The sequence below is a fragment of the Giraffa tippelskirchi genome, chromosome 4, assembly GCF_054371585.1.
Source record: "Giraffa tippelskirchi isolate mGirTip1 chromosome 4, T2T-mGirTip1v1.2.pri, whole genome shotgun sequence".
In the NCBI taxonomy this organism is placed as follows: Eukaryota; Metazoa; Chordata; class Mammalia; order Artiodactyla; family Giraffidae; genus Giraffa; species Giraffa tippelskirchi.
This window is the reverse complement of record NC_137278.1, coordinates 198,271,161-198,296,716: the sequence shown is the minus strand read 5'-3', so window position 1 is coordinate 198,296,716 and position 25,556 is coordinate 198,271,161. Positions and strand designations below refer to the sequence as shown.

General features: G+C 44.3%; 1 protein-coding gene across 1 annotated transcript in view; it reads left to right on the top strand.

The window, feature by feature from the left end:
• The window catches only part of GALNT8 (polypeptide N-acetylgalactosaminyltransferase 8), a 44,318-nt gene extending 19,122 nt beyond the window's left edge, over window positions 1–25,196 (top strand). Inside the window, exons 3-11 of the mRNA XM_081593791.1 lie at window positions 6,113–6,279; window positions 9,527–9,710; window positions 11,064–11,261; window positions 11,944–12,058; window positions 15,390–15,575; window positions 17,181–17,318; window positions 17,860–17,955; window positions 18,890–19,057; window positions 23,184–25,196. Of these exons, the coding sequence (XP_081449917.1) occupies window positions 6,113–6,279; window positions 9,527–9,710; window positions 11,064–11,261; window positions 11,944–12,058; window positions 15,390–15,575; window positions 17,181–17,318; window positions 17,860–17,955; window positions 18,890–19,057; window positions 23,184–23,327 (1,396 nt within the window). The 3' untranslated portion in view covers window positions 23,328–25,196. The remainder of the gene's footprint in view (window positions 1–6,112; window positions 6,280–9,526; window positions 9,711–11,063; window positions 11,262–11,943; window positions 12,059–15,389; window positions 15,576–17,180; window positions 17,319–17,859; window positions 17,956–18,889; window positions 19,058–23,183) is intronic.
• The last annotated feature ends 360 nt before the right edge of the window (window positions 25,197–25,556 follow it).

Sequence of the window (25,556 nt, the reverse complement as noted above, 5' to 3'; positions counted from 1 at the left end):
TTTGTCTGATATTAGTATAACCTCTTTAACTTTTTATGGTTGCTATTTGCTGATATATCCTTTACTTTCAACTTACTTGTATCTTTTGATCTAAAATATTTCCTGAAAACAACATATAGTTGGACCTTTTTAAAAAAAATGCAATCTGACAATATTTACCTTTTGATTGGATTGTTTAATTCATCCACAATCAATGTTCTTATTGACATAGTTGGATTTACCTCTGCCATTCTATTTTTGTTTTCTAATGTCTCTCATCTTTTCCCTCTGTTCCTCCATTACTGCTTGCTTTTTACATTAAGTGGCTATTTTCTAATGTAAGAGTATAATTGTTTAAATAATTTTTCAGTATATTTTTACAGTTGTTTTCTTAATGGTTGTTCTAGGGCTTGTCACATATATCTTAACTTATCAGAGTTTATTTAGAATTATTTCAGTGAGATATAGGAAGATTATATTTATAGCTCTATTCCCTCTTCCTCCTTTTTATACATATTTCAAAATGTATGGTACAAACTCCAAAATATACTATTATAATTACATTACATAATTTTATGTCTATTAAAGAAGATGAGAAAAAAGGAGAGGAAGTGTAAATTTCCAGTGTATTATATTTATCTTATTTACCATGTCTGATTCTGTGCACTTATTCCTGTAGATTCAGTTTACCATCTGGTGTTATTTCCTTACTTCAATACAGTTTTGCTCCCATCCATCTCTTTTGTGCTGTTTTGTCAAGTATGTTAAACTGCTATATGTTATAGTCCCAATAATACAATTATATACACTTTAAAAAATACAATTGTGTTTAATTAGTGAAGAGAAGAAATATACTGTCTTTTATAATTACACAGTTACCTTTAGTGGTGCTCTTTGTTTTTGCCTGTGTGTGTGTGTATTTGCATTATGGCCCAAGATCATTTGCTTTTAGCCTAAAAAGACTCACAGACTTAGAGGATGAACTTAGGGTTACCAGATGGGAAGGAAGGAGGGAGAGATAGTTAGGAAGTTTGGGCTTAACATGTATACGCTACTATATTTAACACAGGTAACCAGCAAGGAGCTACTGTATAGCACAGGGAATTCTGCTCAATATTATGTAGCAATCTAAATGGGAAAATAATTTGAAAGAGAATAGATAACTGAATCACTTTACTGTATACCTGAAGTTATCACAACATTGTTAATCAACTACACTCCAATATAAAATAAAAAGTTAAAAAAATGTTTAATAAAAAACAAGTATAAAAAAAGAACTTCGTATTTCTTTTAAGGTAGTCTGCTACCAACAAATTCTCTCAATATTTATTTGCCTTTATTTCCTCTTCACATTTGAAAGATGTAAGATGCTTTATTGATAGTCTTTTTTCTTTGGACAACTTCAGTATGTGGTCCCACTACCTTCTATTTTTATTGTATTTGAGAAGATGTCAACTCTTAATATTGTTGAGGGTCTCCTTGTATGTGGTGAGTCATTTTTCTCTGACTACTTTCAATATTTTTTCTTTGGCTTTCAGTATTTGGACTAAGGTGTGTCTGGGTGTGCATCTCTGCATTTCTCCTGCTTTCCTTGGAACCTGCCTCAATTTCATCATTTAAGTCTTTAGGTGTGTGGATAATATGCTGAGATCAGTGCGTAACTGACGCATTTTGGAGCATTAAGGTTGAATTCTATAGAGATTAAGTCATGAAACTGCTTCTTAGAAAGTATTAGTGTGGATGCAAACTATGTCTGATTCAAGTACCCTCCTATACTTGAGTAACAGGAGTCATGTCTGCTGCTTATAAACCAAATGAGTGCTCTTCCTTCCTGCTGACCATAAAAAAAAAAAAAAAAATCCACTTGGCTCCGATGGATGGATTCCAGAACTAAGGCATCCTGGAAACCACCACGCCTTGAGAATTATAGGAAGACCACTCCCTGGACTTTTTAAATTTTATTTTATTTATTATCTATTTTTGACTGTGCTGGGTCCTCACTGCTGCATAAGGGCTTTCTCTAGTTGTGACAAGCTGGGGCTATTCTTTGTTGCGGTTCGTGGGCTTCTCTTTGCGATGGCTTCTCTTGCTGTGGAGCACAGGCTCAGTAGCTGTGGCACATGGGCTTAGTTGCTCTGCGGCATATGGAACCTTCCCGCACCAGGGATCAAACCTGTGTCCCCTGCATTGGCAGATGGATTTCTATCTTCTGGACCACCAGGAAAGTCCTCCTTGGACTTTCTCTGAGAAAGAAGTAATTTAGCGGTTCAGAGCCATCACATAAACTATAAGATAATATGAGGATAGACCTTCTATATCTGCTAAGTAAGACGCAAAGTGGTGGTCATCACTACTGGTTTCCCCAGGTTTCTGGATGGTTGTCTGATACCAGAAACATGCCAGCCCTGGCAGTCTCCATGTGGTCGCATCCTTCCTTTAACTTTCAGAGACCAGAGAAAGGCCACTCAGGGGAATCAATAAACTTTATTGAGTTTTAAGTAGATACTGCATGCTCAGTTGCTTCAGTCGTGTCCAACTCTTTGCAACTCCATGGACGGTAGCCTATCAAGCTCCTCTGTCCATAGGATTCTCCAAGCAAGAATACCAGAGTGGGTTGCCATTTCCTCTTCCAGGAGATCTTCCTGACCTAGGATCAAACCCACATCTTCTGTGTCTCATGCATTGGTAGGCAGATTCTGTACCACTGAGCCACCTGGGAAGCCCTAAGTAGATATTAAGTTCCAACAAACAATTAAACACATGGAAAGGCAGGGCTTCAATAGTTAATCTTTAATAAGGAGTTCAGAAAAATGCCACAACCAGATTAGTTGCAAAACTTGCAGGGCCCAGAGCAAAATGAAAATGTGGGGCCCTTTATTTAAAAATTACTAAAAATATTTCAAGATGGTGACAGTAAATTATTAAATCTAGTTAATTCACAAGTGTTGGTACCTGAGTGATTGCACCAGTCACACAGCCAGGAAGCTGGCCTTGCTGTATGCCTAAATTGCCTCAGGAAACCCCAATGTATCAATAAGATGATGCTTGGCAATTGCTGCCTGTGTGCATATCAGTTGATTTTCTTTCCACAACAGCAGTTTCTGGCAAAGTTGTGATATGCATACAATTTATCTTTCTAGCTCTAACATCTGGGATCTGGCTGTGATGCTAGTGGCAAAGAACATGCCTGCCAAGGCAGGAGACATAAGAGACATGGGTTCAGTCCCTAGGTCAGAAAGATCCCCTGGAGAAGGGCATGGCAACTCACTCCAGTATTCTTACCTGGAGAATCTCATAGACAGAGGAGCCTGGTGGGTCGCAAAGAGTCAGATACGACTTAAGCGACTTCTAACACACTTATAGCTCTAACATCTAGCAATTACTCACCTTATATATTTCTCCCCTTGTACCCTCCTGTTGCTAAGGGTGAGTGAGTGCATGTGGGTGTGCAGAGTTGTGCCTGCCTCTCTGAGACCCCATGGACTGCAGCCTGCCAGGCTCCTCTGTCCATGGGATTCTCCAGGCAAGAATACTGGGGTAGGTTGCCATTTCCTCCTCCAGGGGATCTTTCTGTCCCAGGGATTAAACCCACATCCCCTGCCTCTCCTGCTTGGCTGGTGGATTCTTTACCACTGAGCCACCTGGGAAGCCCACTAAGGGTGAGGGGCAATTGTAATTCTATACTGGAAGTATTTGCTAAAGATTAATTCCTCCAGCTGTTAACCAACCAATAAATATTTTTAATATTTTGCTGCACTGTCCAATATGGTAGCATCAGTCACATGTGGCTACTTAAATTAATTAAAATTGGATTAAATTAAAAGGCAGGTTTTTTTTTAGGTTACATAGCCTTGTTATGATGCTTATTAGCCACACGTGTCCAGTGTAGATCACAATGGACAGCATATACAGAACATTTATATCACTGCAGGAAATTCTACTGAAAAGAACTGGTCCACACATGCCAGTCAGGTACTGGGAAACAAGGAGAAAGGAGAGGTCCTTTTTGCAGACTTCTATATGGCTTTTCAGTGTTACTTGAAATTCCCTGCATGGCCTTTTGTAGTCCCGTGATGTGTCTCCAGAGTCAATCTCGATTACTCTGCATTTCATCATTGTTGCAGTGGCAAGAAAAAGGAGGAACTGATTTGGGGAGAAAAGCTTAGACTATGCAATTCCTCTTTCTAATTTTTTTCCAACTTGTGTTTATGTTTTACTTTTATGTTCTGTTTCCTGATTTCTCAAAGCCTCATAATGTTCCTTTTTGCCTTCCGAGAATTTGTTTTTTTGATATTTCTGTAATCAGAGGAAATGTGTCCTAATTCTTTTTAAAAATTTTTTTATTGGAGTACAGTTGCTTTACAATGTTGTGTTAGTTTCTGCTGTAGGCAAAGTGAATCAGCCATGAAGTGAAAATTGGAAGTGTTAGTCACTGAGTCACGTCTGAGTTCACCCCATTAGTTATGTTCACACCATTGGTTATTAGGGAAATGGAAATCAAAGCAATGGTAAGACAACGCTTCATGCCCTTGGAAGGCTATTGTCCCAATGACAGATAATGACAAATATTGTCCAGAACGTGGAGAAAAATTGAAGCCATCATTTATTATTGGTGGGAATTTTAAATGGTACAGCCACTTTAGAAAACAGTATGACGGTTCATCAAATTGTTAAATATAGGGTTATAACATGACTTAACAATTTCACTCTTCAGTTCAGTTCAGTTCAGTTCAGTTCAGTCACTCAGTCTTGTCTGACTTTTTGTGACCCCATGGACTGCAGCTCACCAGGCTTCCCTGTCCCTCACTGACTCCTGGAGCTTGCTTAAACTCGTCCATCAAGTCAGTGATGCCATCCAACTATCTCATCCTCTGTCGTCTCCTCCTTCTCCTCCCTTCAGTCTTTCCCAGCATCATCAGGGTCTTCTCTAATACGTCAGCTCTTCACATCAGGTGGCCAAAGTATTGGAGCTTCAGCTTCAGCATCAGTCCTTCCAATGAATACCAGGGTTGATTTCCTTTAGGATTGACTGATTTGATCTCCTTGCAGTCTAAGGGACTCTCAAGAGGATCCTTCTCCAAGGATCTTCACCTAGGATGAGGTGTGTATAAGTAAAATGAAAACATGTGCCAATACAAACACTCATTCAAGAATTTTCACAATGGCATTTATAACAGCTCCAAAGTAGAAACATCTTAAATGTCCAATATTGGATGAGCAGATAAACATGTGACATATCCATGCAATGGAATATTATTTGACAATAGAAAGAAATGAAGTGCTGACATATGGTACAACATTGATGAACTTTGAAAACATGCTGGGCGAACACAAAAGACCACATATTGTAAGTTTCCATTTATACAGAAAGTCCAGAATGGGCAATTCTATAGAGATAAAAAGTAGATTAATAATTGCCTATGGCTGAGGGGGAATGGGATTGGCGAGAAATGAAGAAATACTGCTAATAGATATGGGGTTTCTTTCTAGCATGATGAAAATGTCCTAAAATTAGATAGTGGTAATGGTTACCCGACTCTGTGAATATTATTAAAAACAATGAATTGTGCAGTTTTAAATGGGTGACGTTTATTGTGTGTGAAATATATCTTGATGAAGATGTTAAAAAAAAAAAGAAGAGTAAACCAGTGCCTAGCATGTGGTAAGCATTTACTAAATGTAAGCTGTGACATTTAAAACATGCGTCAAGCACACTTCTTTGAACAGTTTGCCACCTCTCTATAGTGGTGAAGTTGAGGGATGTGTCCAAATGATGGAAGGTCTGAGAACATGGGGAAAGGGAGGCGGAAAGAAGACTTCTGGCAAAGAAACTGACTTGGAGCAGGGGAAGGAACAGAAATTCTTTGTGGGACAGGTTGACTGTTCAAGGGGAAATGTCTACTGATGATTAATCAAAAAGAAATGAAGTTTATCCCAACAGGAGAACTTTGGACAAACAAATGCAAAATCTTTCTACTGTGATAAGCAACTGACTGTTTCCCTTTTCAAACTGACTGAGAGTTGGTGAACTGATTGACTTATTTTAACATCCTGTGTAGTGAAGGGGGACTTTGGAGAACAATGTTTAAGTAATTAAAAGAGTGATATGGTTATTATAAAAGGTCTCTTACAGGTGTCATTGGAAGCGGTATCCTTCACAGCTCCCATCTCTCAGTGTCATCCTCATATTCATGGATGAAGCTCTGTCTGTCATCCAGCGAGCCATCACCAGCATTATCCAGCGGACCCCACCTCGATTGTTGAAGGAGGTCATCTTAGTGGATGATTTTAGCTCAAATGGTGAGCAACTTGATCAAGGAATAGCATAAAAATGACCGTGTATGGATTGTGCTAGGATAAAGCGGTTTTAGCTTCCCAGGTGGCACTGTGGTAAAGAATCTGCCTGCCAATGCAGGAGATGCAGGTTTGATCCCTGAGTCAGGACATTCCCCTGGAGGAGAGCATGGCAACCCACTCCAATATTCCTTCCTGGAGAATCCCATGGACAGAGGTGCCTGGTGGACAACAGTCCATAGGGTCACAAAGAGTCAGACACTACTGAGCATGCGTGTGCGCACGCACACACACACACACACACACACACACACATACATGAGGACAGGAAGTTGGGTTTCTCATGGAGGAAAAAGAGAAGGACTGTTTATTGACTATTTGTGGTGGACACATTAATCATCCCAATGTTGAGATAGAGGATGATCCTCTTGGTCACACAGAAGAAGAAACTAAGACAGAGAGGTCACACAATGTACTCCAATCACGTGGTCAATCTGCAGTCAGTCGGGCCCATGCACCATGAGGGAGACCGCAGGGAGGGAAGCAGTTCCAAAGGAAAACCCCAGATACGAGGAAGGGATTCAGAATCATCCCCTAGGAGGAAACCCCAATCTTCCTGGGTATTTAAGCCTGGAGAGAAGGGAGCTCTGGGTGCTGAGACTCTCCACAGTGGCTGGGTCTCTTGCTCAGGCCCTGCCCTCTCCCCCAACCCCCCTAAGATGACACAGGGAGAAGTGGAAGGCAGTGCACTTGAGTCTTCACTTTATGGAATCTTGGTTTCTCCTTTACAAGCTCTATCCCTTGAGTGACTTACTTCTCCACTAGCTTCCTTATCTGCAAAGCATGGATGTTGAGAATAATCATGATCTCATGGACTAGAGTGAGAATTAAAGAGGTAGTAATAGCAGTTAACATCATTTGTTCTAAATACCTTATGTTCGTTAACTATTTGAAGCCAAAGAAAGTTCTAGGCTGTCCCAGACCCTACATGTAACACATCCTGCTCACTTGGGTCAGGAACCCATTTATGTCTTTCATGGAGTTAATTTGTTTGGGAGAGCATGGCAGAGGGAACTGTTGGTCACTCTTTGGCTGGTGTCATTGGGGCAGCAATCACCGTCTCTCTCAGTAACCATGGAAACAGCAGCCAGTTTGAGCCTGCACTGAATTATGTATTGTGTTAAAATCTTTTTTGTGTGTGTTAAACTGAGGAAAATGATTGGAAGTCTCTACCACATCAGCCACAGGAGACGCTTACTACTCATGTGACTTTAGGGGGTGGCAAGTCTCTCAGTTACTTCATGTCTCCAGTGTCCTCATCTGTAGCATGGGAAAAATAATAGTGCTTCCTCACAGGGCTGTTTGGGAATTAACACATGGAGAGTCCCCAGCCCAGGGCTTGTCGCTAGTAAATGTTAGCTAGCTTAATTCTCCTTGTCCTCACCATCAATAGTAGTAAGATTAAAATGCTACACATTGACATGAGAGGTGTACCCACTTCCTTTGTCCCCCCCCCAGATATGAAGCTTCAAATATTTCAAGGGTCAATGGATTTAATACAAGTTTTAAAAAAAATGATAGGAATACATAGACATACTTTTTAAAACAGAGGAGAGAGAGAAGAAGAAACTGTGAACAATGTGGAATAGCAAATCTTGTTCGCATTATTTTGGAGATTGTTTTTCAATCACTCAGTTGTGTTTGACTCTTTGCTGCCCCATGGACTGCAGCACACCAGGCTTCCCTGTCCATCACCATCTCCTGGAGCTTGCTCAAACTCATGTCCATTGAGCTGGTGATGCCATCCAACCATCTCATCCTCTGTCATCCCCTTCTCTTTCTGTGTTCAATCTTTCCCAGCATCAGAGTCTTTTCCAGTGAGTCAGTTCTTCACATCAGGTGGCCAAAGTATTGGATCTTCAGCCTCAGCATCAGTCCCTCCAGTGAATCTTCAGGACTGATTTCCTATAGGGTTAACTGGTTTGATCTCCTTGCAGTCCAAGGGACTCTCAAGAGTCTTCTCCATCACCACAGTTCAAAAGCATCAATTCTTTGGCACTCAGCCTTCTTTATTTTGGGGATAAACTTATTAGATAGAAGCTGAAAAGCAGATTCATCTGCGCATTCCATCCCAGTTGAGCCTGAGCAGGTCAAATGGGAATGTCTAAAAGAAGATGAAACAATTTCAGTTGTTTATGTGTTCTCTGTAAGATCTTGAGAGTTTAGCTGTGGAGATGATGTTCCAGGCTGTATCTGCAATGTCTGTCCATCAGCAACCCTACCTTAGTTAGGTCAGGTGTGTCCACTCATTTTTTAAAAACTTTTACTGGAGTATAATTGCTCTACAATGTTGTGTTGGTTTCTGCTGTACAGCAAAGTAAATCAGCTATATCCCCTCTTTTTTGAATTTCTTTCCCATGTAGGTCACTGCAGAGCACTGAGTTCCCTGATCCAGGGATCAAACTCATGTCTCCTGCATTTCAGGCAGATTCTTTACTGTCTGAGCCACCAGGGAAACCCCAGGTTCTCATTAGTTATCTGTATTATACATAGTGTCATAGTGTATATATGTCAATCCCAATCTCCCAGTTCATCTCACCCACACTTTCTCCCCCTTGGTGTCCATGTTTGTTCTCTACATCTGTGTCTCTATTTCTATTTTGCAAATAAGATCATCTATATCATTTTTCTAGATTCCACATTATGTGTTAATATGATATTTACTTTTCTCTTTCTGACTTACTTCACTCTGTGTAACAGTCTCTAGATCAATCCATGTCTCTGCAAATGACACAACTTCTTCCTTTTTTGTGTATATGTGTACCACATCTTCTTTATCCATTCCTGCTGATGGCCGTTTAGTCACTTCCAAGTCTTGGCTATTGTAAATAGTGCTACAATGAACACTGGAGTGCATGCGTCTTTTCAAATTACGGTTTTCTCTGGTCCCATTCATTCTCATAATAATTTCTCAATACACTTAAAGTACCTGTAACAGTGCCTGACACAGCAGTTTTATTATGCTGAGATAGTTTAACCTCAAGAGAAAGATTAGGAATGGGAACATTAATTCTGAGGGTGGAAGGCAGAGGAGAAGCCGGTGTAGGGGAAAGACTATTTTCTCACTCCAGGCTGTAGAATTGCCCACCCTATGCTGGAGGTAGTCCAACCATTACAATATCCTAGTATGAAATTTCTGCACCGTGTTGATTATTGCACTCAGAATTTCTATAGGTGTGCCTTTGGTTGGCAGGAGAATTAAAGGCAGACTTGGATGAGAAGATTAAGCTTTACAACCAGAAGTCTCCAGGACTCCTGAAGATAATACGGCATACGGAGAGAAGAGGTCTGGCTGCAGCTCGCAACACCGGCAGGGAAGTGGCCACGGCCGACGTGGTTGCCATCTTGGATGCTCACATTGAAGTGAATGTTGGGTGGTAAGGCTCCAGGGGCTCCACGTGGGGAAGGGGAGAGAGGAGAAATTGTACATACAATGAGTAGAGATGGGATATCGTGGAAGTAGGGAAAGTCAATACCAGAACTTAAGAAAAGGGAAGCTCCGAAAACAGCATGTTTTTATTCAAAGACTTTGGTTGGCTACAGGAAGTAGTCTAGAGAAAAAACAATAGGCCTGGAGTATTGACAACTGGATACAAACCCTGACTATGCCAGATATTTTGTGACTTTGAATGAGTCACAACTTAGGGCTTCCCTGGTGGCTCAGCAGTAAAGAGTCTGTCTGCCAATCCTGGAGATGCAGGTTCGATCCTTGGGTTGGGAAGATATCCTGGAGTAGGAAATGGCAACACACTCCAGTATTCTTACCTGAACCCCCAAGGACAGAAGAGCCTGGTGGGTTACAGTCCATGGGGTCGAAAAAGAGTTGGACCCGACTTAGCAACTAAACAAACAAATTACTTTATCTATAAAATGAAGAGACTCAGTTCAGTTCAGTTGCTCAGTCATGTCCAACTCTTTGTGACCCCATGGACTGCAGCAAGCCAGGCTTTCCTGGCCATCACCAACTCCCGGAGCTTGCTGAAACTCATGTCCATTGAGTCGGTGATACCATCCAACCATCTCATCCTCTGTTGTCCCTTTCTCCTCCTGCCTTCAATCTTTCCCAGTACCAGGGTCTTTTCCAATGAGTCAGTTCTTCACATCAGATGGCCAAAATATTGGAGCTTCAGCTTCAGCATCAGTCCTTCCAATGAGTATTCAGAATTGATTTCCTTTAGGATTGACTGGTTTGATCTCCTCACAGTCCAAAGGACTCTCAAAAGTCTTCTCCAGCACCATAGTTCAAAAGCATCCATTTTTCAGCACTCAGCTTTCTTTATAGTCCAACTTTCACATCCATATATGAAGAGACTACCTTTTGGTAATCCTGAAAGTTTTCCCATGAAGTTACATGATACGAAGAGCTGTGTTATTCAAAGAATGTGGGGAATCAGATAGCAAAGAGATGTTATTTTGGAAGCAGGGAGACCCAAGAAGTAAAGCAAATTCAGGCAGATACTGATATCACTGCTCACAGTGGCTTGGGGTTGGTACTTGGGTACCCCAGTTTCAAATGTGCTCTTGACTGGGGTCAGCCACCAGCAGCCCCAGCTATTCCTCAAACCTGCAGATTCTCGGGACTCTGGAGAGTTCTGCCCACTAGCCAGCGTGGCCTGAGTGAAGAAGGTGGTCAGGGTCAGGACAAGGGTATATGATGGAGCAGCTTTGTCTGCTCACTTTGGCTGTTATCCTCAAATCCCACCTGGGTCTGTTACACACCCTTCTTGCAGGGCGGAGCCCATCTTGGCTCGGATTCAGGAAGACCGCACTGTGATTGTGTCTCCTGTGTTTGACAACATTCTTTTTGACACCTTTAAACTGATTAAGTATGCACTGGCAGTTGACGGGTTTAACTGGGAACTCTGGTGCCGCTATGATGCACTGCCGAAAGCCTGGGTTGATCTCCATGATGTCACCGCTCCCGTGAGGTCAGTCTGCATGAACTCAGGAAACTTGATTAGTCCAGGGGAAGTTAGTGATGGATGGTCTGGGCTTTGTTTGTCTTTGGTGGTAGTTTTAGGAGCTGGGTGAGAGGAGTAGGAGTTGGGGTGAAGGATAGAGAAAAAAAGAAGCAGATCTCATAACCGACAAGGATCTACTGAAGAGCACATGGAACTCTGCTTGATGTTATGTGGCAGCCTGGATGGGAGGGGAGTTTGGGGGAGAATGGGTACCTGTATATGTATGGTTGAGTCCCTTCACTGTTCACAGGAAGCTATCACAACATTGTTAATTGGCTATACCCCAATACAAAATTAAAAGTTAAAAAAAGAGCTGATCCCAGAAAAGAAATCACAGATACTTGGGCTATTTAAGGAATTTTAAGCAAAATAAAGCAAAGTGTATGATGTTTTAGAAAACATTTCAGCCACTTTAAGCATTTACCAGGCTATGAAGTAGGGATGCCAAGATGGATTTCAATATAATCTGAGACTGGAAGGCTCCATGCACTTAGTTCAGCCTGAGGGTTTAGGGAAAGCCTTCAGGATAAAAAGAAGCTTGGGTAGAGAAAGTTTCAAAGGCTACATCATCATTGAGCTTCCTACCCGTCACCTTCATCCTGACATTCCGCGTCCAGGGTTAGTGACTCTCTTGACATGTGCTCCACAGAAGTCCTTCCATCATGGGCATCCTGGCTGCTGACAGGCTCTTCTTGGAAGAAATTGGCTCTCTGGATGGTGGGATGCTGACCTATGGAGGAGAGAATGTGGAACTTAGCCTGAGGGTAGGTACGTTTCCATTCTCATTATGGAACAAAGCAGAAGGGTAAGGTAGAGGATCTCTGGAACCTTGGGACAAGGATGCCATTGGCTCAAGAGGTGAACAAATTCTCATGGTTCCAGGTCGCTAGGGAGATTCTAGAGTGGAGCTTCTTGGTATAGGTCTGTATAGTCCAGGAGATATTGCTGGGAAGATGGTGTCCCTATTTTCCTGAAGACTTCAGGCATTTTCCAAACATCTCCTGAGATACACCAACTTTGGGGCAGATGGTTCTCTGCAAGACCAGTCAGACAGGAACTGGAATGAGCAGAGGGACCAGAGGATATAGATGTGTGGGCAGCCAGTCTGTCCCCCTGTGGACAGCCAAAGCAGCTGGACAGCATGACATGGGTTCGTGTCCATTTTCTTTCATGATCTGTTTTGACCAGTTTTGCTGTGGTTTACGGAGAAGGCAATGGCACCCCACTCCAGTACTCTTGCCTGGAAAATCCCATGGATGGAGGAGCCTGGTGGGCTACAGTCCATGGGGTCGCTAAGAGTTGGACACGACTGAGCGACTTCACTTCCACTTTTCCCTTTCATGCACTGGAGAAGGAAATGGCAACCCACTCCAGTATTCTTGCCTGGAGAATCCCAGGGATGGCGGAGCCTGGTGGGCTGCTGTCTATGGGGTCGCATAGAGTCAGACACGATGGAAGTGACTTAGCAGCAGCAGCTGTGGCTTAGTCCCTAAGTTGTGTCCAACTCTTTTGCAACTCCATGGACTGTAGCAACTGAATACCGGACTGTAGCCCTTCTGGATCTTCTGTCCATGGAATTTTCCCAGGAAAGAATCCTGGAATGTGTTGCCATTTTCTTCTCCAGGAATTCTTCCTGACCCAGGGATTGAACCTGTGTCTTCTGCATTGCGGGCGATTCTTTACCCATGAGCCACCAGGGAAGCCCCAGTTTATTTCCCTTCTAAGGATGACAGTGCAGTTCAAACTTGATAAATAATTTGAAATGATTTATGAATGCTTGAGAAATTAGAATCTTTGTTTGATTCCTGTGACAGAGGCCAAAATAACAGAGGTTTAAATGAGGTAGAAATTAATTCCTGTAAGTTTGAATATGAGCAGTTCAGGATTCAGATGACAGCTCCAGTCTTCCCTGGTGGCTGTGGTAAAGAATTTACCTACAACCCAAGAGACTGCCTGCAATGCAGGAGACGTGGGTTTGATCCCTGGGTTGGGAAGATCCCCTGGAGTAGGAAGTGTTCTTGCCTGGGAAAGTATTCTTGCCTGGGAAGTATTCTTGCCTGGGAAGTCCTATGGACAGAGGAGCCTGGCAGGCTACAATCCATGGGATCACATGAGTTGGACACGACTTAGTGACTAAATTACCACCAGCAGGGTGTTGAGAACCAAGCCTCTTCCATCTCATTGTTCTGCTACACTCAACACCACATCTGTATTCTCATTGTTATGAAGAGAACAGCTTCTCATGTGGCTTCGGCAGGTGGGTCCTGCCGAAGCAGGAGATGTAAGAGATGCAGATTTGATCCCTGGGTCAGGAAGATCCCCTGGAGAAGGGCATGGCAACCCACTCCACTTATTCCAGGCTCCTTTGTCCATGGAATTCTCCAGGCAAGAATACTAGAGTGAGTTGCCTCTGAAAAGTCATTATTCCCTTTTCTTGATAAAACAGTTTACCTGTATCCAGCTTCCGTGGTTTGCGCATGTGGCCATTTGTCCTTTCAAACCTCTAAGCATTTGCTAGGGTGTACATTTCTCTAAGAACAGACTTTGGAGAACATCAGAGCTGCATGTGGTGTTTTATTCTGACACCTAGAGGCCACGGCACTGATGGTGCATCTGGATTTGTATAAATACAAATGGAGTTTTGGTCTGATGGGAGAGAAAGTACACCCACCCTGGTTCAGCACCTTGTGTATCCCTGGCACTGTGCCAGAGCATCACAGACTCCTTCTGGCTGTGTCATTTCTTAGCTGGTAAGGGTGGGCCCATTACTTTAATGGGAATAATCATAATACCTACATGGTGAGGGCTAACTTCCTGAAAAATGTCAGGATGGTTTGTGATGCAAAATAAGCCATTGCTACTATAATCAGAAACTTCCTGTTTCTTTTCGTGTGTTTCAGAGAAAGAGGGAGGGAGTGGAGGGTGGGTAGGTGGGGGGACATCTGGCAAGTGGGAATAACTTGAGAGAGAAAAATCTGAAAGCTGTTGGTCTAGGATAACCCCTCCCAAGGTGTTTAACTGAGCCACTGGACCTGAGATGTTCAGGGATTTGCAGACATGCGTGTGGTAGGTTGCTAACCACTGCTGGAAGGGCTTCCCTGGTGGCTCAGATGGTAAAGAACCCTCCTGCAATATGGGAGATCTGTGTACAATCCTTGGATCGGGAAGATCTCCTGGAGGAGGGCATGGCAACCTACTCCAGTATTCTTGCCTGAATCCCCATGGACAGAGATGCCTGGTGGTCTGCAGTCCATGGAGTCACGAAGAGTTGGACATGACTGAGCATAACAGCTGGACGGTCTAGTATTTCCCAGAAAATGCAACTCGCTTGAACATCCGTGAAGAGAACACACTGGAGCCATTCTATCAATTTAACATCACTAGATGTATCATCAACAGCGACGAAGTGGTAGATCTATCATCTACTACTTCTATCATCTACTGGGACAAAGACCAAATTTTTAAATATTTTAAGCCTCATGTTAGAATGAAAAGCATGTGTGTATCCATCAGGATAACAAGGAAGAATGTTTACAACTATATCATGATCAAGTTGGGGTGTCTCTTGGTCAAGAATTACCTATATTAGTTATCAACTGCAGTGTAACAAAATCATCACAAACTTGGTGGCTCAAAGCAAGATCCATTGATTATCTCACAGTTCCTGTGGGTCGGAGCCCATGCCTGGTGGGATTTCTGGAGCTTCTGAGTGATGGGAGAGAAGCAGTTTGTTTTCAGTGAATAGGTTGGGAGGCTCATAAAGACAGGCAGAAGGACTGAATTTACACTCTATTAAAAAAATTTTTTTTTAATGTGGACCATTTTTAAAGTCTTTATTGAATTTTTTACAATATTGCTTCTGGTTTATGTTCTGGTTTTTTGGTCACCAGGCATGTAGGATCTTAGCTCCCCGACCAGAGATCGAACCCTTACCCCCTGCAGTGGAAGCATGGAGTCTTAACCACTGGACTGCCGGAGAAGTCCCTATACTCTTTAAAAGTGGTTCCGAAGAGTGGTGTCCCAGTCAACAGGCTGTGCTCTTACTGGCTGTGTGTCCAGCTTGCCCGGGCGATTTTGTTTTTCCTTCCCTTGCAGGTGTGGCAGTGTGGAGGTAGGATTGAGGTCTTGCCCTGCTCCCGAGTCGCCCACCTGGAGAGACACCACAAGCCCTACTCTTTAGACCTGAGCATTCCCTTGAAGCGGAACGCCCTGAGAGTGGCTGAAATCTGGATGGACGAGTACAAAGACATGGTCTACATGGCTTGGAACCTACCTCTCCAGGTTCGTCCTGGATGGGACAGAGCAGAGAAGGATGGAGGAGGAGGAAGGCATGGTGGTCCTGGTGGGAATGGGAAGGAACAGAAGCCCAAGCCGGGTCTGCTCGCTGCATGACGAGCCAATGAATACAAGAGATGAGATGTTGAGGCAAGGAATATCACTTTATTCGCCAGAAGATGGCAAAGTAATGTCTCTAAATAGCCATCTTATGGGGTCTGGATGTCCTGTGTCTTTTATAGATCAGAGAAGGGTGAGGGAGGAAGGTGAGGAAACAAAGGCCATTAACCTTGCAAACATCTAAGAATGGCAAGCCTTAGGCAAGGGGATGTGTTAATTTCTTCCTTCCTGCCATCCACAGGTGGACAGGGTTCTGAACAAAGGCACTTTAAGAGTCAGGCAGAGGGGCAGGATTCTCTAAGGCAGCCCATTAGGTATGATTATAACAAAAGCAACGGAAAGCAAGTCAAAGAAGCAGTTTCAGCCTGGAGTCAGAATTGGCTTCTCTCTGCAACAGGGCCACTCCAGCCCTAAAGACCTGAAGTCATGTCCTCACAGTGTGAGGACAATGGCATTAGCGTTTGTGTCCCAGGACTTAGTTTCAGGCCCGCACGGCTCATCACCACGTAGCTCTGGCGTAAGGTTTATTTTTTATTATTCTAAGTTTACCAGTGAAGACAGTGAAACACAGAGAATAGAAGGGGAAAAACCATCTAAGGTAATAAGGTCCTAAGAGCAGAGGTAGGATTCAAATCAAGGAAACTTCTAGATTCTGTGTCCTTCATCCGTCATCTATATTGGGGGATTCCTTGTGGGGCAGGAGTGGGCAAGGATTTACTGTCTTAAGAGGACATGAACGTGTCAGTGGGGCGAGGGATGGTGGTAGCAGGCACTGTAATTCTATTGACGCATGTGAACAAGGAAAACCTCCTTGGCTAAGGTTACATCATTGGTCTTAGTCCCTGAGGCTGATATGACATGCTCTCTCTGTCCCTGAGCTGTGGCTCTGGGCTCAAGCATCCTTCCACTTTGATTCCCCACAGATACCACTTCTAGGACGTCTCCTTTAACCTCCCAGTCTTGCTGCCAGATTGCTCCTTTTGGAAGCCTTTTCTGGCCATCATGAGAACTATTTTGTGCCTGATTGACGTGAATATCGTCTCAAACAGGAGCAGTCTTCATCAGCTTGCTACTGATGAGACATAAAACTGGCTACGCAGTCCTCAAAAGTGCCTGTGAGACCAGCAGAAATTCCTAAGGGTCAAGCTTCTTCCAATTTTCCTGGAAAACTATACATGATCAAGGTTATCTTACAGGGAATCAGGAAAATACTTGCTTCCCTCCTGCATTATCTGTTTCCCTGATGCCTCAGTGGTAAAGAACTTGCTGGCCAATGCAGGAGACACAGGTTTGATTCCTTGGTCAGGAAGATTCCCTGCAGGAGGAAATGGCAACCCACGCCAGTATTCTTGCCTGGAGAATTCCATGGACAGAGGAGCCTGGCGGGCTACAGTCCATGGGGTTGCACAGAGTCAGACACATCTGAGCACGCCCAGGTGGTGGAGTCCAGGGTGTTGCGGGGTGCAGCCATGTTCCATGATTTCTTTGCAGAACTCTGGAATCGATTTTGGAGACATTTCTTCCAGAATGGCACTCCGGAAGAAACTGAAATGCAAAACTTTTGACTGGTATCTGAAAAATGTTTATCCTCTCCTGAAGCCAGTCCACAGCGTTGTGGCCTACGGAAGAGTACGTTTTATGAAACTGCATTGCAGGTTTTAAACATTTGTCTGTAAAAGATGAAGAGACCTGAGTCTCATGACTTCCTGGACAAGGGTTTTCAAAACCTATTCTCCCCCATTCTCTTCCTACCCCCAACTCTCTCCTCCAACCCTCTTGGTTTTCTTTCCTCTCTCACTCCACAGTTCCCATCTTTTCCTTCTCTCTGCCTTTGGTTCCTTACTTTGTAAACAGCAGCCCTTGCTCTGACCCTCACAGTTCCTCAGCCCACCAGGGTGTGTGGCTTCACCCACCTGAATGCAGGTGTAGGAGCCCTTCTTTTACCTGTGCTGTGATGGTCTGAGGAAGTGGATGTTCCCAGGAAGCGCATCACAGCAGAGTTTCGCTTCGGCATTTGTCTAGTGCTTGGAAAGTGGCTGTCAGGATCTCAAACCCTTGCCCCTTCTGGGTACCCTTGGAATACTGGCAAAGGTGCAGGGCCCTGGGAGGCTCTGGGACCCTCCTTCTCTGCTTCTTTCCAATGGTGTTGCCATGTGTTTTGCTCCCTCAGATGAAAAACACGTTGGATGAACGCATCTGCCTGGACCAGGGAGCTATTCCAGGCAACACCCCCATCATGCATCACTGCCATCAATACAGTTCCCAGGTATCATCCTGCTCCGGCCCCCCGGTCAGTCTGTTGTGGCAGCTTTGGACTTGGTGTTAGGTGATGGGGAGACAGGAGCTGAGTGGCCTGGGTAATGGGTCAAGGAGAAGCCCAAACTTGTGCTTGTAACTCAGCCCTTCCGAGCTCATCTGAGAAGTCATTCCATCTCAGGTACAGGAAGAGTAGTTAGAGAGGCTGTGCTCTCCGTGGTAATACCTTTGTTGAAAACGATCTCCAATCCCTTCCTTTCCTCCTCTTCCCCTCGCCCCTTCCATCCTCCCACTGCCCCCTTGTATGCCTTGGAAGGTGGTCCCTGTGGCTTCTTCCATAGAGAAGGAAACAGAGGGTTAGGGAAGAGAGAAGCTGAATGGAAGTCCCTCAATGGGGTAGGAGAGATCGGGGACCACGTGGAGGGTGCACCCAGGGGACTTTTTCCAGCTGTCATGTTACTTTGCATGTTGCCCTCATGGGAACATTTTGAAGTCCACAGGGTAGTTGCATTGAAAAAAAAATGGAGACACGAAAACAACCAATTTGTCCAAGTTCACAGAGCAAGGCAGGGAGCAATTGAGCATTTGAAAGGTTTTCTGAAAACAAGCCCTTAACTGGGGTTTATATTGACAGCTTCTGAAGTTGAGTTGTGTTGTTTCTGTTTTCCAAGATAAGCTCCCTCATCCAGTAAGAAATGATTCTACTGGAGCCCTCGTGTGGAAGGAAGCAGGCTAGTGTCTCTTTGTCATGCCTGGTCTTCTTTCTCGAATCAGCTGGGGGTGGGGAAAGGAACAGAGGAGACTCCTTGTTACCCAGGAATGCTCAGGGATTCCTCCATGGTGACTGGGTGTCTAAGGGACCCAAGAGCAGCCTTTATGTCCTCTGTGAGGTCAAGGGCATCCCCTACTGAGGGTCCACGGCAGATCGCTTTGTTCTCTTGCAGAATGTCTACTATCACCTAACTGGGGAATTCTATGTGGGACCACTGATTGCACAGAGAGACGCTGATGATCGCTGCCTGACAGACCCCGGCAAAGGGGAGAAGCCCACTTTAGAGCCATGTTCCAAGGCAACCAAAGATAAACTGAACATACACTGGGATTTTAAACTGGTGAGTCACGTGTTTTTGTTTCTTTTTAAGATAGATATTTTAACGTATAGTCTGAGAGTTGGACCGTAAAGAAGGTTGAGCACTGAAGAATAGATACTTTCGAATTGTGATGCAGGAGAAGACTCCTGAGAGTCCCTTGGACTGCAAGGAGATCAAACCAGTCAACCCTAAAGGAAATCAACTCTGAATTGTCATTGGAAGGACTGATGCTGATGCTGAAGCTTCAATACTTTGGCCACCTGATGTGAAAGAAGAGCTGACTCATCGGAAAAGACCCTGATGCTGGGAAAGATTGAGGTTAAGAGGCGAAGAGGGCAGCAGAGGATGAGATGGTTAGATAGCATCACTGACTCAATGGACATGAATTTAAGTAAACTTTGGGAGATAGTGGAGGACAGAGGAGCCTGATGTGTTTCGGTCTGTAGATTCGCAACAACAACAACAAAATAGTCTGAGGAGTTCAGATTTGATCTGGTAGTGTTTTTGAAAGATTAATTTTGTGGCTGTGTGTAGGGAAAATACTAGAAATTTTTCTAGTCTGAGCATGAAACACTGGGCATAAAATACTGAGTGTGAAAAAAAACTACTGAGTGTGTTAACCCAGGTGGGGTGGCCAGGGTAAAAAGTGCTGGAATCTGTTGTAACTTAATTCAGAGTTTGGCTTCGAATCCTAGTTCGGTCCCCTTTAGCTCTTCTCTTATCCTTTTTGAGACTCAGTTTCTTCATCTTGATGATAATTTCTACTTTACAAACCTGTGGAGATGATTTAATGAGATAATGTGTATAAAGCAGTTAGCATGGTATCTGCCTCATAGAAAGTGTTCAACAATATTAGCTTTTGTGATCATCAGAGAGTCTGGAGCATTGGGCTCAAAGTCGATAAGAACTGATGTAAAAGCCCCGATTTAACATCATCATCAGTTGACTATGAATAGGGTAGAGGGAATCTGGCAGAAGTCGCATGACAGTGGCATGAGGAATGTGGCTGACCACAATCTATATGGAATTTACTATGTGACGAGGCTACATTCTTAAGCCACATTGGCAGGAACGGGATGTCCTGAGGGAGAAGGGTAGGCAATGCTTTGTCTATAAGAGTATCTTTGAGCATCTTGGTAATATGTTAGGTTAGGTTCACATTTTAAGAGACATGGACTTATCTAACAATAAGTCTTAAAGCTAATAACCCCTGAGGAATGCTATGGACTGTCTCCAGGAAAACATACATATGTACCTAAAGCAGAGACATTACTTTGGTGACAAAGGTCCATATAGTCAAAGCTACAGTTTTTCCAGTAGTCATGTATGGATGTGAGAGTTGGACCATAAAGAAAGCTATACACCAAAGAACTGGTGCTTTTAGACTGTGGTGTTGGAAAAGACTCTTGAGAGTCCCTTGGACTGCAAGGAGATCAAACAAGTCAATCCTAAAGGAAATCAATTCTGAATATTCATTGGAAAGAGTGATGCTGAAGCTGAAACTCCAATACTTTGGCCACCTGATGTGAAGAGCTGACTCATTGGAAAAGACCCTGATGCTGGGAAAGATTGAAGGTAGGAGGAGAAGGGAGGACAGAGGATGAGATGGATGGATGACATCACCGACCTGATGGACATGAGTTTGAGCAAGCTCCAGGAGTTGATGATGGACAGGGAAGCCTGGCGTGCTGCAGTCCATGGGGTCACAAAGAGTCGGACCTGACTGAGCAACTGAACTGAACTGAAGGTGCAGTTTTTCGAGTATTTTGTTGAAGACTTTTTTTTTTTTGTCTGAGTTCATTAGAGATAATGGTCTGTATCAGGGTGATTTTTGTTGTTGTTTGGTCACCAAGTCCTGTCCAACCCTTTTGAGATCCCGTGGACTGTAGCCCGCCAGGCTCTTCTGTCCATGGGATTTCCCAGGCAAGAATACTGGAGTGGGTTGCCATTTCCTTCTCTAAGAGATCTTCCCAATCCAGGGTTTGAATCCACACTTCTTGCACTGGCAGATGGTTTCTTACACACTGAGCCTCCAAGGAAGCCTGTAAATTGTAATAACCAAGATTTATTGAGTATATATTTAAGTACCAAACATTGGAATAAACCCTGCCTAATTTAATCCTTACCCAAATCTTATAAGAGATGTACTACCACTAGCTCAAGTTTATCTGTGAAATAACTAAAGCACAAAGAAGTCAAACAACATCTCCCAGGTCACACAACATATCCAGGATTCAAACACAGAATCATATCCATTGTTTTTGCCTCATTGCTTGGGAAGTTTGATTCTTAAAGGGAGAAAAATACTGAATGTTGGTTGAAAAAGATGGTCGAGTTAGGAGCTTTTTTTCCCTTCTCGAATATTAGAACATTTGGATATATTTAAAGTCAGTAGGAAAGGAATCTGCCAAGAGGGAGAAATAAGAGAAGGATGTTAGACAGGAAGGGTGTTTCTTCAGCATCAGGGATGGCTGGGCTCCGAGCATGGGGGATGCTGACTGCAGAGACAGAGACAGGGCAGCTCCTCTGAGACCACCCCTGAGATTGCTCATGGCACTTGGGAGGGGGTTAGATTGGCTGGAAGCGAGGTCTTTTGACAAAGGAACAAATAAAGGCATTTAGTGAAGGTGGTTGAGGGGTAAAAGCGTACTGAGGAGGCCTGGACGAGGAGCCCGCAGGAGTCAGCCAAGTTCTGAGGCCAGGCTGCTCCAGGCACTTCTGAGGCCAGGCTACTCGGTTAATGGACCCTCTCCAGCAGCACTCTGTGGTCCAGAGAATGGAGCAGTGGGAGTGATGGGGGCAGCCCTGAATGACCGATGCTGGATGTATGCACCCAGGGAGGTGTGGAGGTGGCCGGCAGAGGGAGACCCAGGTGGCAAGGGAGGGGTCAGGTGAGACTGGGGAAGCAGGGTCATTGGGGGCAGTCTGTGGTTGGAAGAGATGAGAGGCAGGGATACAGGGTCATAGAGGGAGCAGAGATTTGGATGTAAAGAGCAGCAACCCACTCCAGTATTCTTGCCTGGAGAATCCTATGGACAGAGGAGCCTGGCGGGCTATAGTCCATAGGGTTGCAAAGAGTCAGATATGACTGAGCGACTAAACAGTAGCAGCTCTGCTTGGTGTCAAGGAAACACGTGGGGAGAGGTAGGTCATGGAGAGGGAGCAGTGAGCTCCGGGCTTCTCACCAGACATCCACCTGGATGCTGTGAACTCTAAGGATATAGGGAACTGTTAAACCCGGGCACTGAGGCAGATTCCTGCAAAGTGGTGGAGAGCGGGGTGGGGAGTGGAAAAGCTCGGAGAGGAGGACAGGGCCAGGACAGATGGCATGACCCTCAGTGTCAAGGTGAGCAGGTAAGGAGCAAAGAGGTCTGGGGTGATGGAGGTGGCACAAGGGGGCACAGAGTAGGACACCGTCCCTCCCTCAGCCCCGTGAGAATGGGGAAAAGCAGAAATGAGCTAAGATCTGTTGCATGTCTTCCATGTCAGGCACAGAGCTCAGTCAGTATTAAAACCCTGATATTAATTGTAGCTCCATTTTCTAGATGAGGAAATTGAGACTTAGGTCATCTGCCCACATCTCTCTCTCCATTAACAGAGCAAGCATTCAACTCAGACTCTTTGACTTTAAAGCCCTTAGTGTTTCCAGCAGTAAACTTTGGTGAAACCCCCACAACAGGGAGGCAGAAGCTGCGCCTCAGAGAAAGCAGGTGGAGACAACAGGCTGAGATTCTTGAATGGGGCTTTTGCTCCTGTCCCACCAGAGAGCCTTGCTGGTGGGAGGGAGGGTCCGGATAGCTCAGTGGTGAGGATGTAGAAAGGAGACCAAGTAGAGGTCCGCGGTTCTCCAGGCTGCAGCCTGACTTGCAAGCCGTGCTGACCTGATGCTTCCAGCTCATGAAGGGCGAAAGAGAACAGGGGAATCGGCTCAGCACTGCTCACTCCTGGGTCTGGGGTTAGCTCGCCGTGAGGGGAGGAGAGAAGGTTCTGGGTGATCTAACTCTGCGCTTGGCTTCCTGTCTCCTCTGGATGACTTGCCAAGGGAGCCCTTGGACTTGTATCGCAGCAGGGCAGGCAGACTGGGAGCAGGAGAAGGGATGTTCTCCCCGGGCGTGTTAGTAATTTCGCTCTTTCTCCTTCCATCCAGGGAAGAGCCGTTATCAACAGAGCCACCAAGCGATGTCTGGAGATGAAGAAGGACATTTGGGGTGGCTACACACTTGTTCTCCAGGCCTGCACCGCGCAGGTGTGGACAATCCAGTACACTGTCCGGAACTGGGGGTCAGACTAAGCTCCAGTGGTGCTCGGAGAGCCCGAGTTCTTGCCACAGCTCCCAGGGCTGCTCAAAACAGAGAAGGGGGAGAGAAAGGGCGTGCGTGCGTGCGTGCGTGCGTGCGTGCGTGTGTGTGTGTGTGTGTTTACTATAACTTCAGCTAGGACTATCCTGAAAGGTGCAAATCGACCAGTAATCTTTCAAAAAAAACCCTCCATCCAGCCAGCCCCGCACCCCACATCAGGTTTCTTTGGATTACCCCATCTCTCCCACAGGGTAGGAGGGGACACACCTAACTAGCCAGTCCCACTCTGCCCAGTGCATAAAAACGGTGGAAAAAAATCCAAGCCCTTAAGGGTCTTTCTCTAAGGAGCTTATCACATGTAATAGGCTTGACTGCTTGTTTCCTGCTGCTATACTTGAAAATCATGGAGAAAATGAAGCTTGAAACAGAAGGGCATCACTTATTGGGACACAAAGAAGGGATTGTAGGCAAATAACTAAGACCAGGGGATCCTTACTGCTGCCCATCGGATAAATCTTTTCCTATAGGTGGTGAGTTAGGCAGATCCGTCTAGGGGTGTCAGCTTCCATGAGGTCTTAGAGGGTGGTAGGAGTGGGTGTCGGGGTGGGAGAGGAAGTAGAATGCATTGTGTGTGCTGTATTGCTGGGTTTGCCTTTCAAGGACATCCTTTCATCTTTTCACGCCAGGGTTACTTGCGTTTGATTCTGGGAATCATCAGGCTTCCTTTAAGCATCAGGCAGATGAGACACTAATAATTTAGCACAGAATTAAATCAGCTCAGAGTTTTTCAAGTAACTTTTTAGCAATGTACAAGTCATACATGTACAGCTTGATAAAATGTTGGCAGTGACCACGCCCATATCAAGGACTAAAATGTTACCACAATCAGAGATTTTACAATGAAAAAAATGAAGAGGATAAATGTTAAGCAAATGTATAACTTCTAGTTTATGCCCAGCACTTTGAAAGGAAAATGCAATTCGTGCCCAAGCTTTTTTTTTTTTTTTTTTTTAAACATGTGCTCAACAGAAAAATGGGCAAAAATCACAATATTCTTAAAAGAAAAAATGTTTAACCTCACTCATAGGGCAATGCAAGTTAAAACCATACTGAAATCATTTTTCACTTAATGGTGAAAATTTTGAAGTATAATGGCTCATTCTGGTTAGCAGGATAACCTGCTTCAGATTCTCCAGAAGCAGGCAATCTCATGCTTTGATGGTAGGGATGAAAACTGGTACAATGCTTTTAGGGGGATGTTTGGCATTATCTAAAAATATTACACGTGTATTTTTTATTTGTGCCACTAATTCCACCTCTAGAAATTCATAGCTCCAAAAACAAGAAAATATTTACATACAAAATAATTCCTTGCAGTGTTAATTGAAATCACAAAATGTTGGGAAAAAAACATATACTCAAACATCAGAGAGTGGTCCACCCAGTGGAGTACAGCTGTAAAAAAGAGTGAGGACCAGTTTTTGAATGGATATGGAGTGATTTCCAGTGTGAAAGGGGAAAAAGTGAAAATGAAAGTTGTTCATTCATGTCCAACTCTTTGCAACCCCATGGACTATACAGTCCATGGAATTCAGCCTCTAAAATTATATGCCTTTTAGGCCGGGGTTCCCTGTCCTTCACTAACTCCCGGAATTTGCTCAAACTTATGCCCATTGAATCAATGGTGCCATCCAAACATTTCATTCTCTGTTGCCCCCTTCTCCTCCTGCCCTCAGTCTTTCACAGTATCAGGGCCTTGGTCTTTTTCCCAAAATGCAGAGCCTCATTCTATAATCTTGAGGGAATATCACTTAAGCCCAAGCCAAGGGACATTTTTCAAAATAAATGATCTTTCTATTTCATGACGTCAGTCATAAAAAACAAAGACCGACTGAGGAACTGTCCCAGAGTAAAGGAGATTAAAGAGACAGGACACACACAAAAAAAATAAAAATAAAAAATAAAAAGAAAAGAGACAGGACAGTCCTCTCTTGTTTGCCCCTCCTGCTGCTCCTGGATTCTGGCACTTTTCCAAAGAGAGATGGGCCTGAGACTGTGGTCAGGTGTCCTGGTCCTGGTGGTCCCTTTTCTCCAGGCCCCAGGTATCATCCACAGCAGCTTTGAGCATCCCAGTGCTCTTTAGGACAAGCACCTTCCTCATCCGTGCAAAACGTGAGATTAAGGGCCAAGGGCTGAGTCATAGCAAACTGAGATTCTAGCAG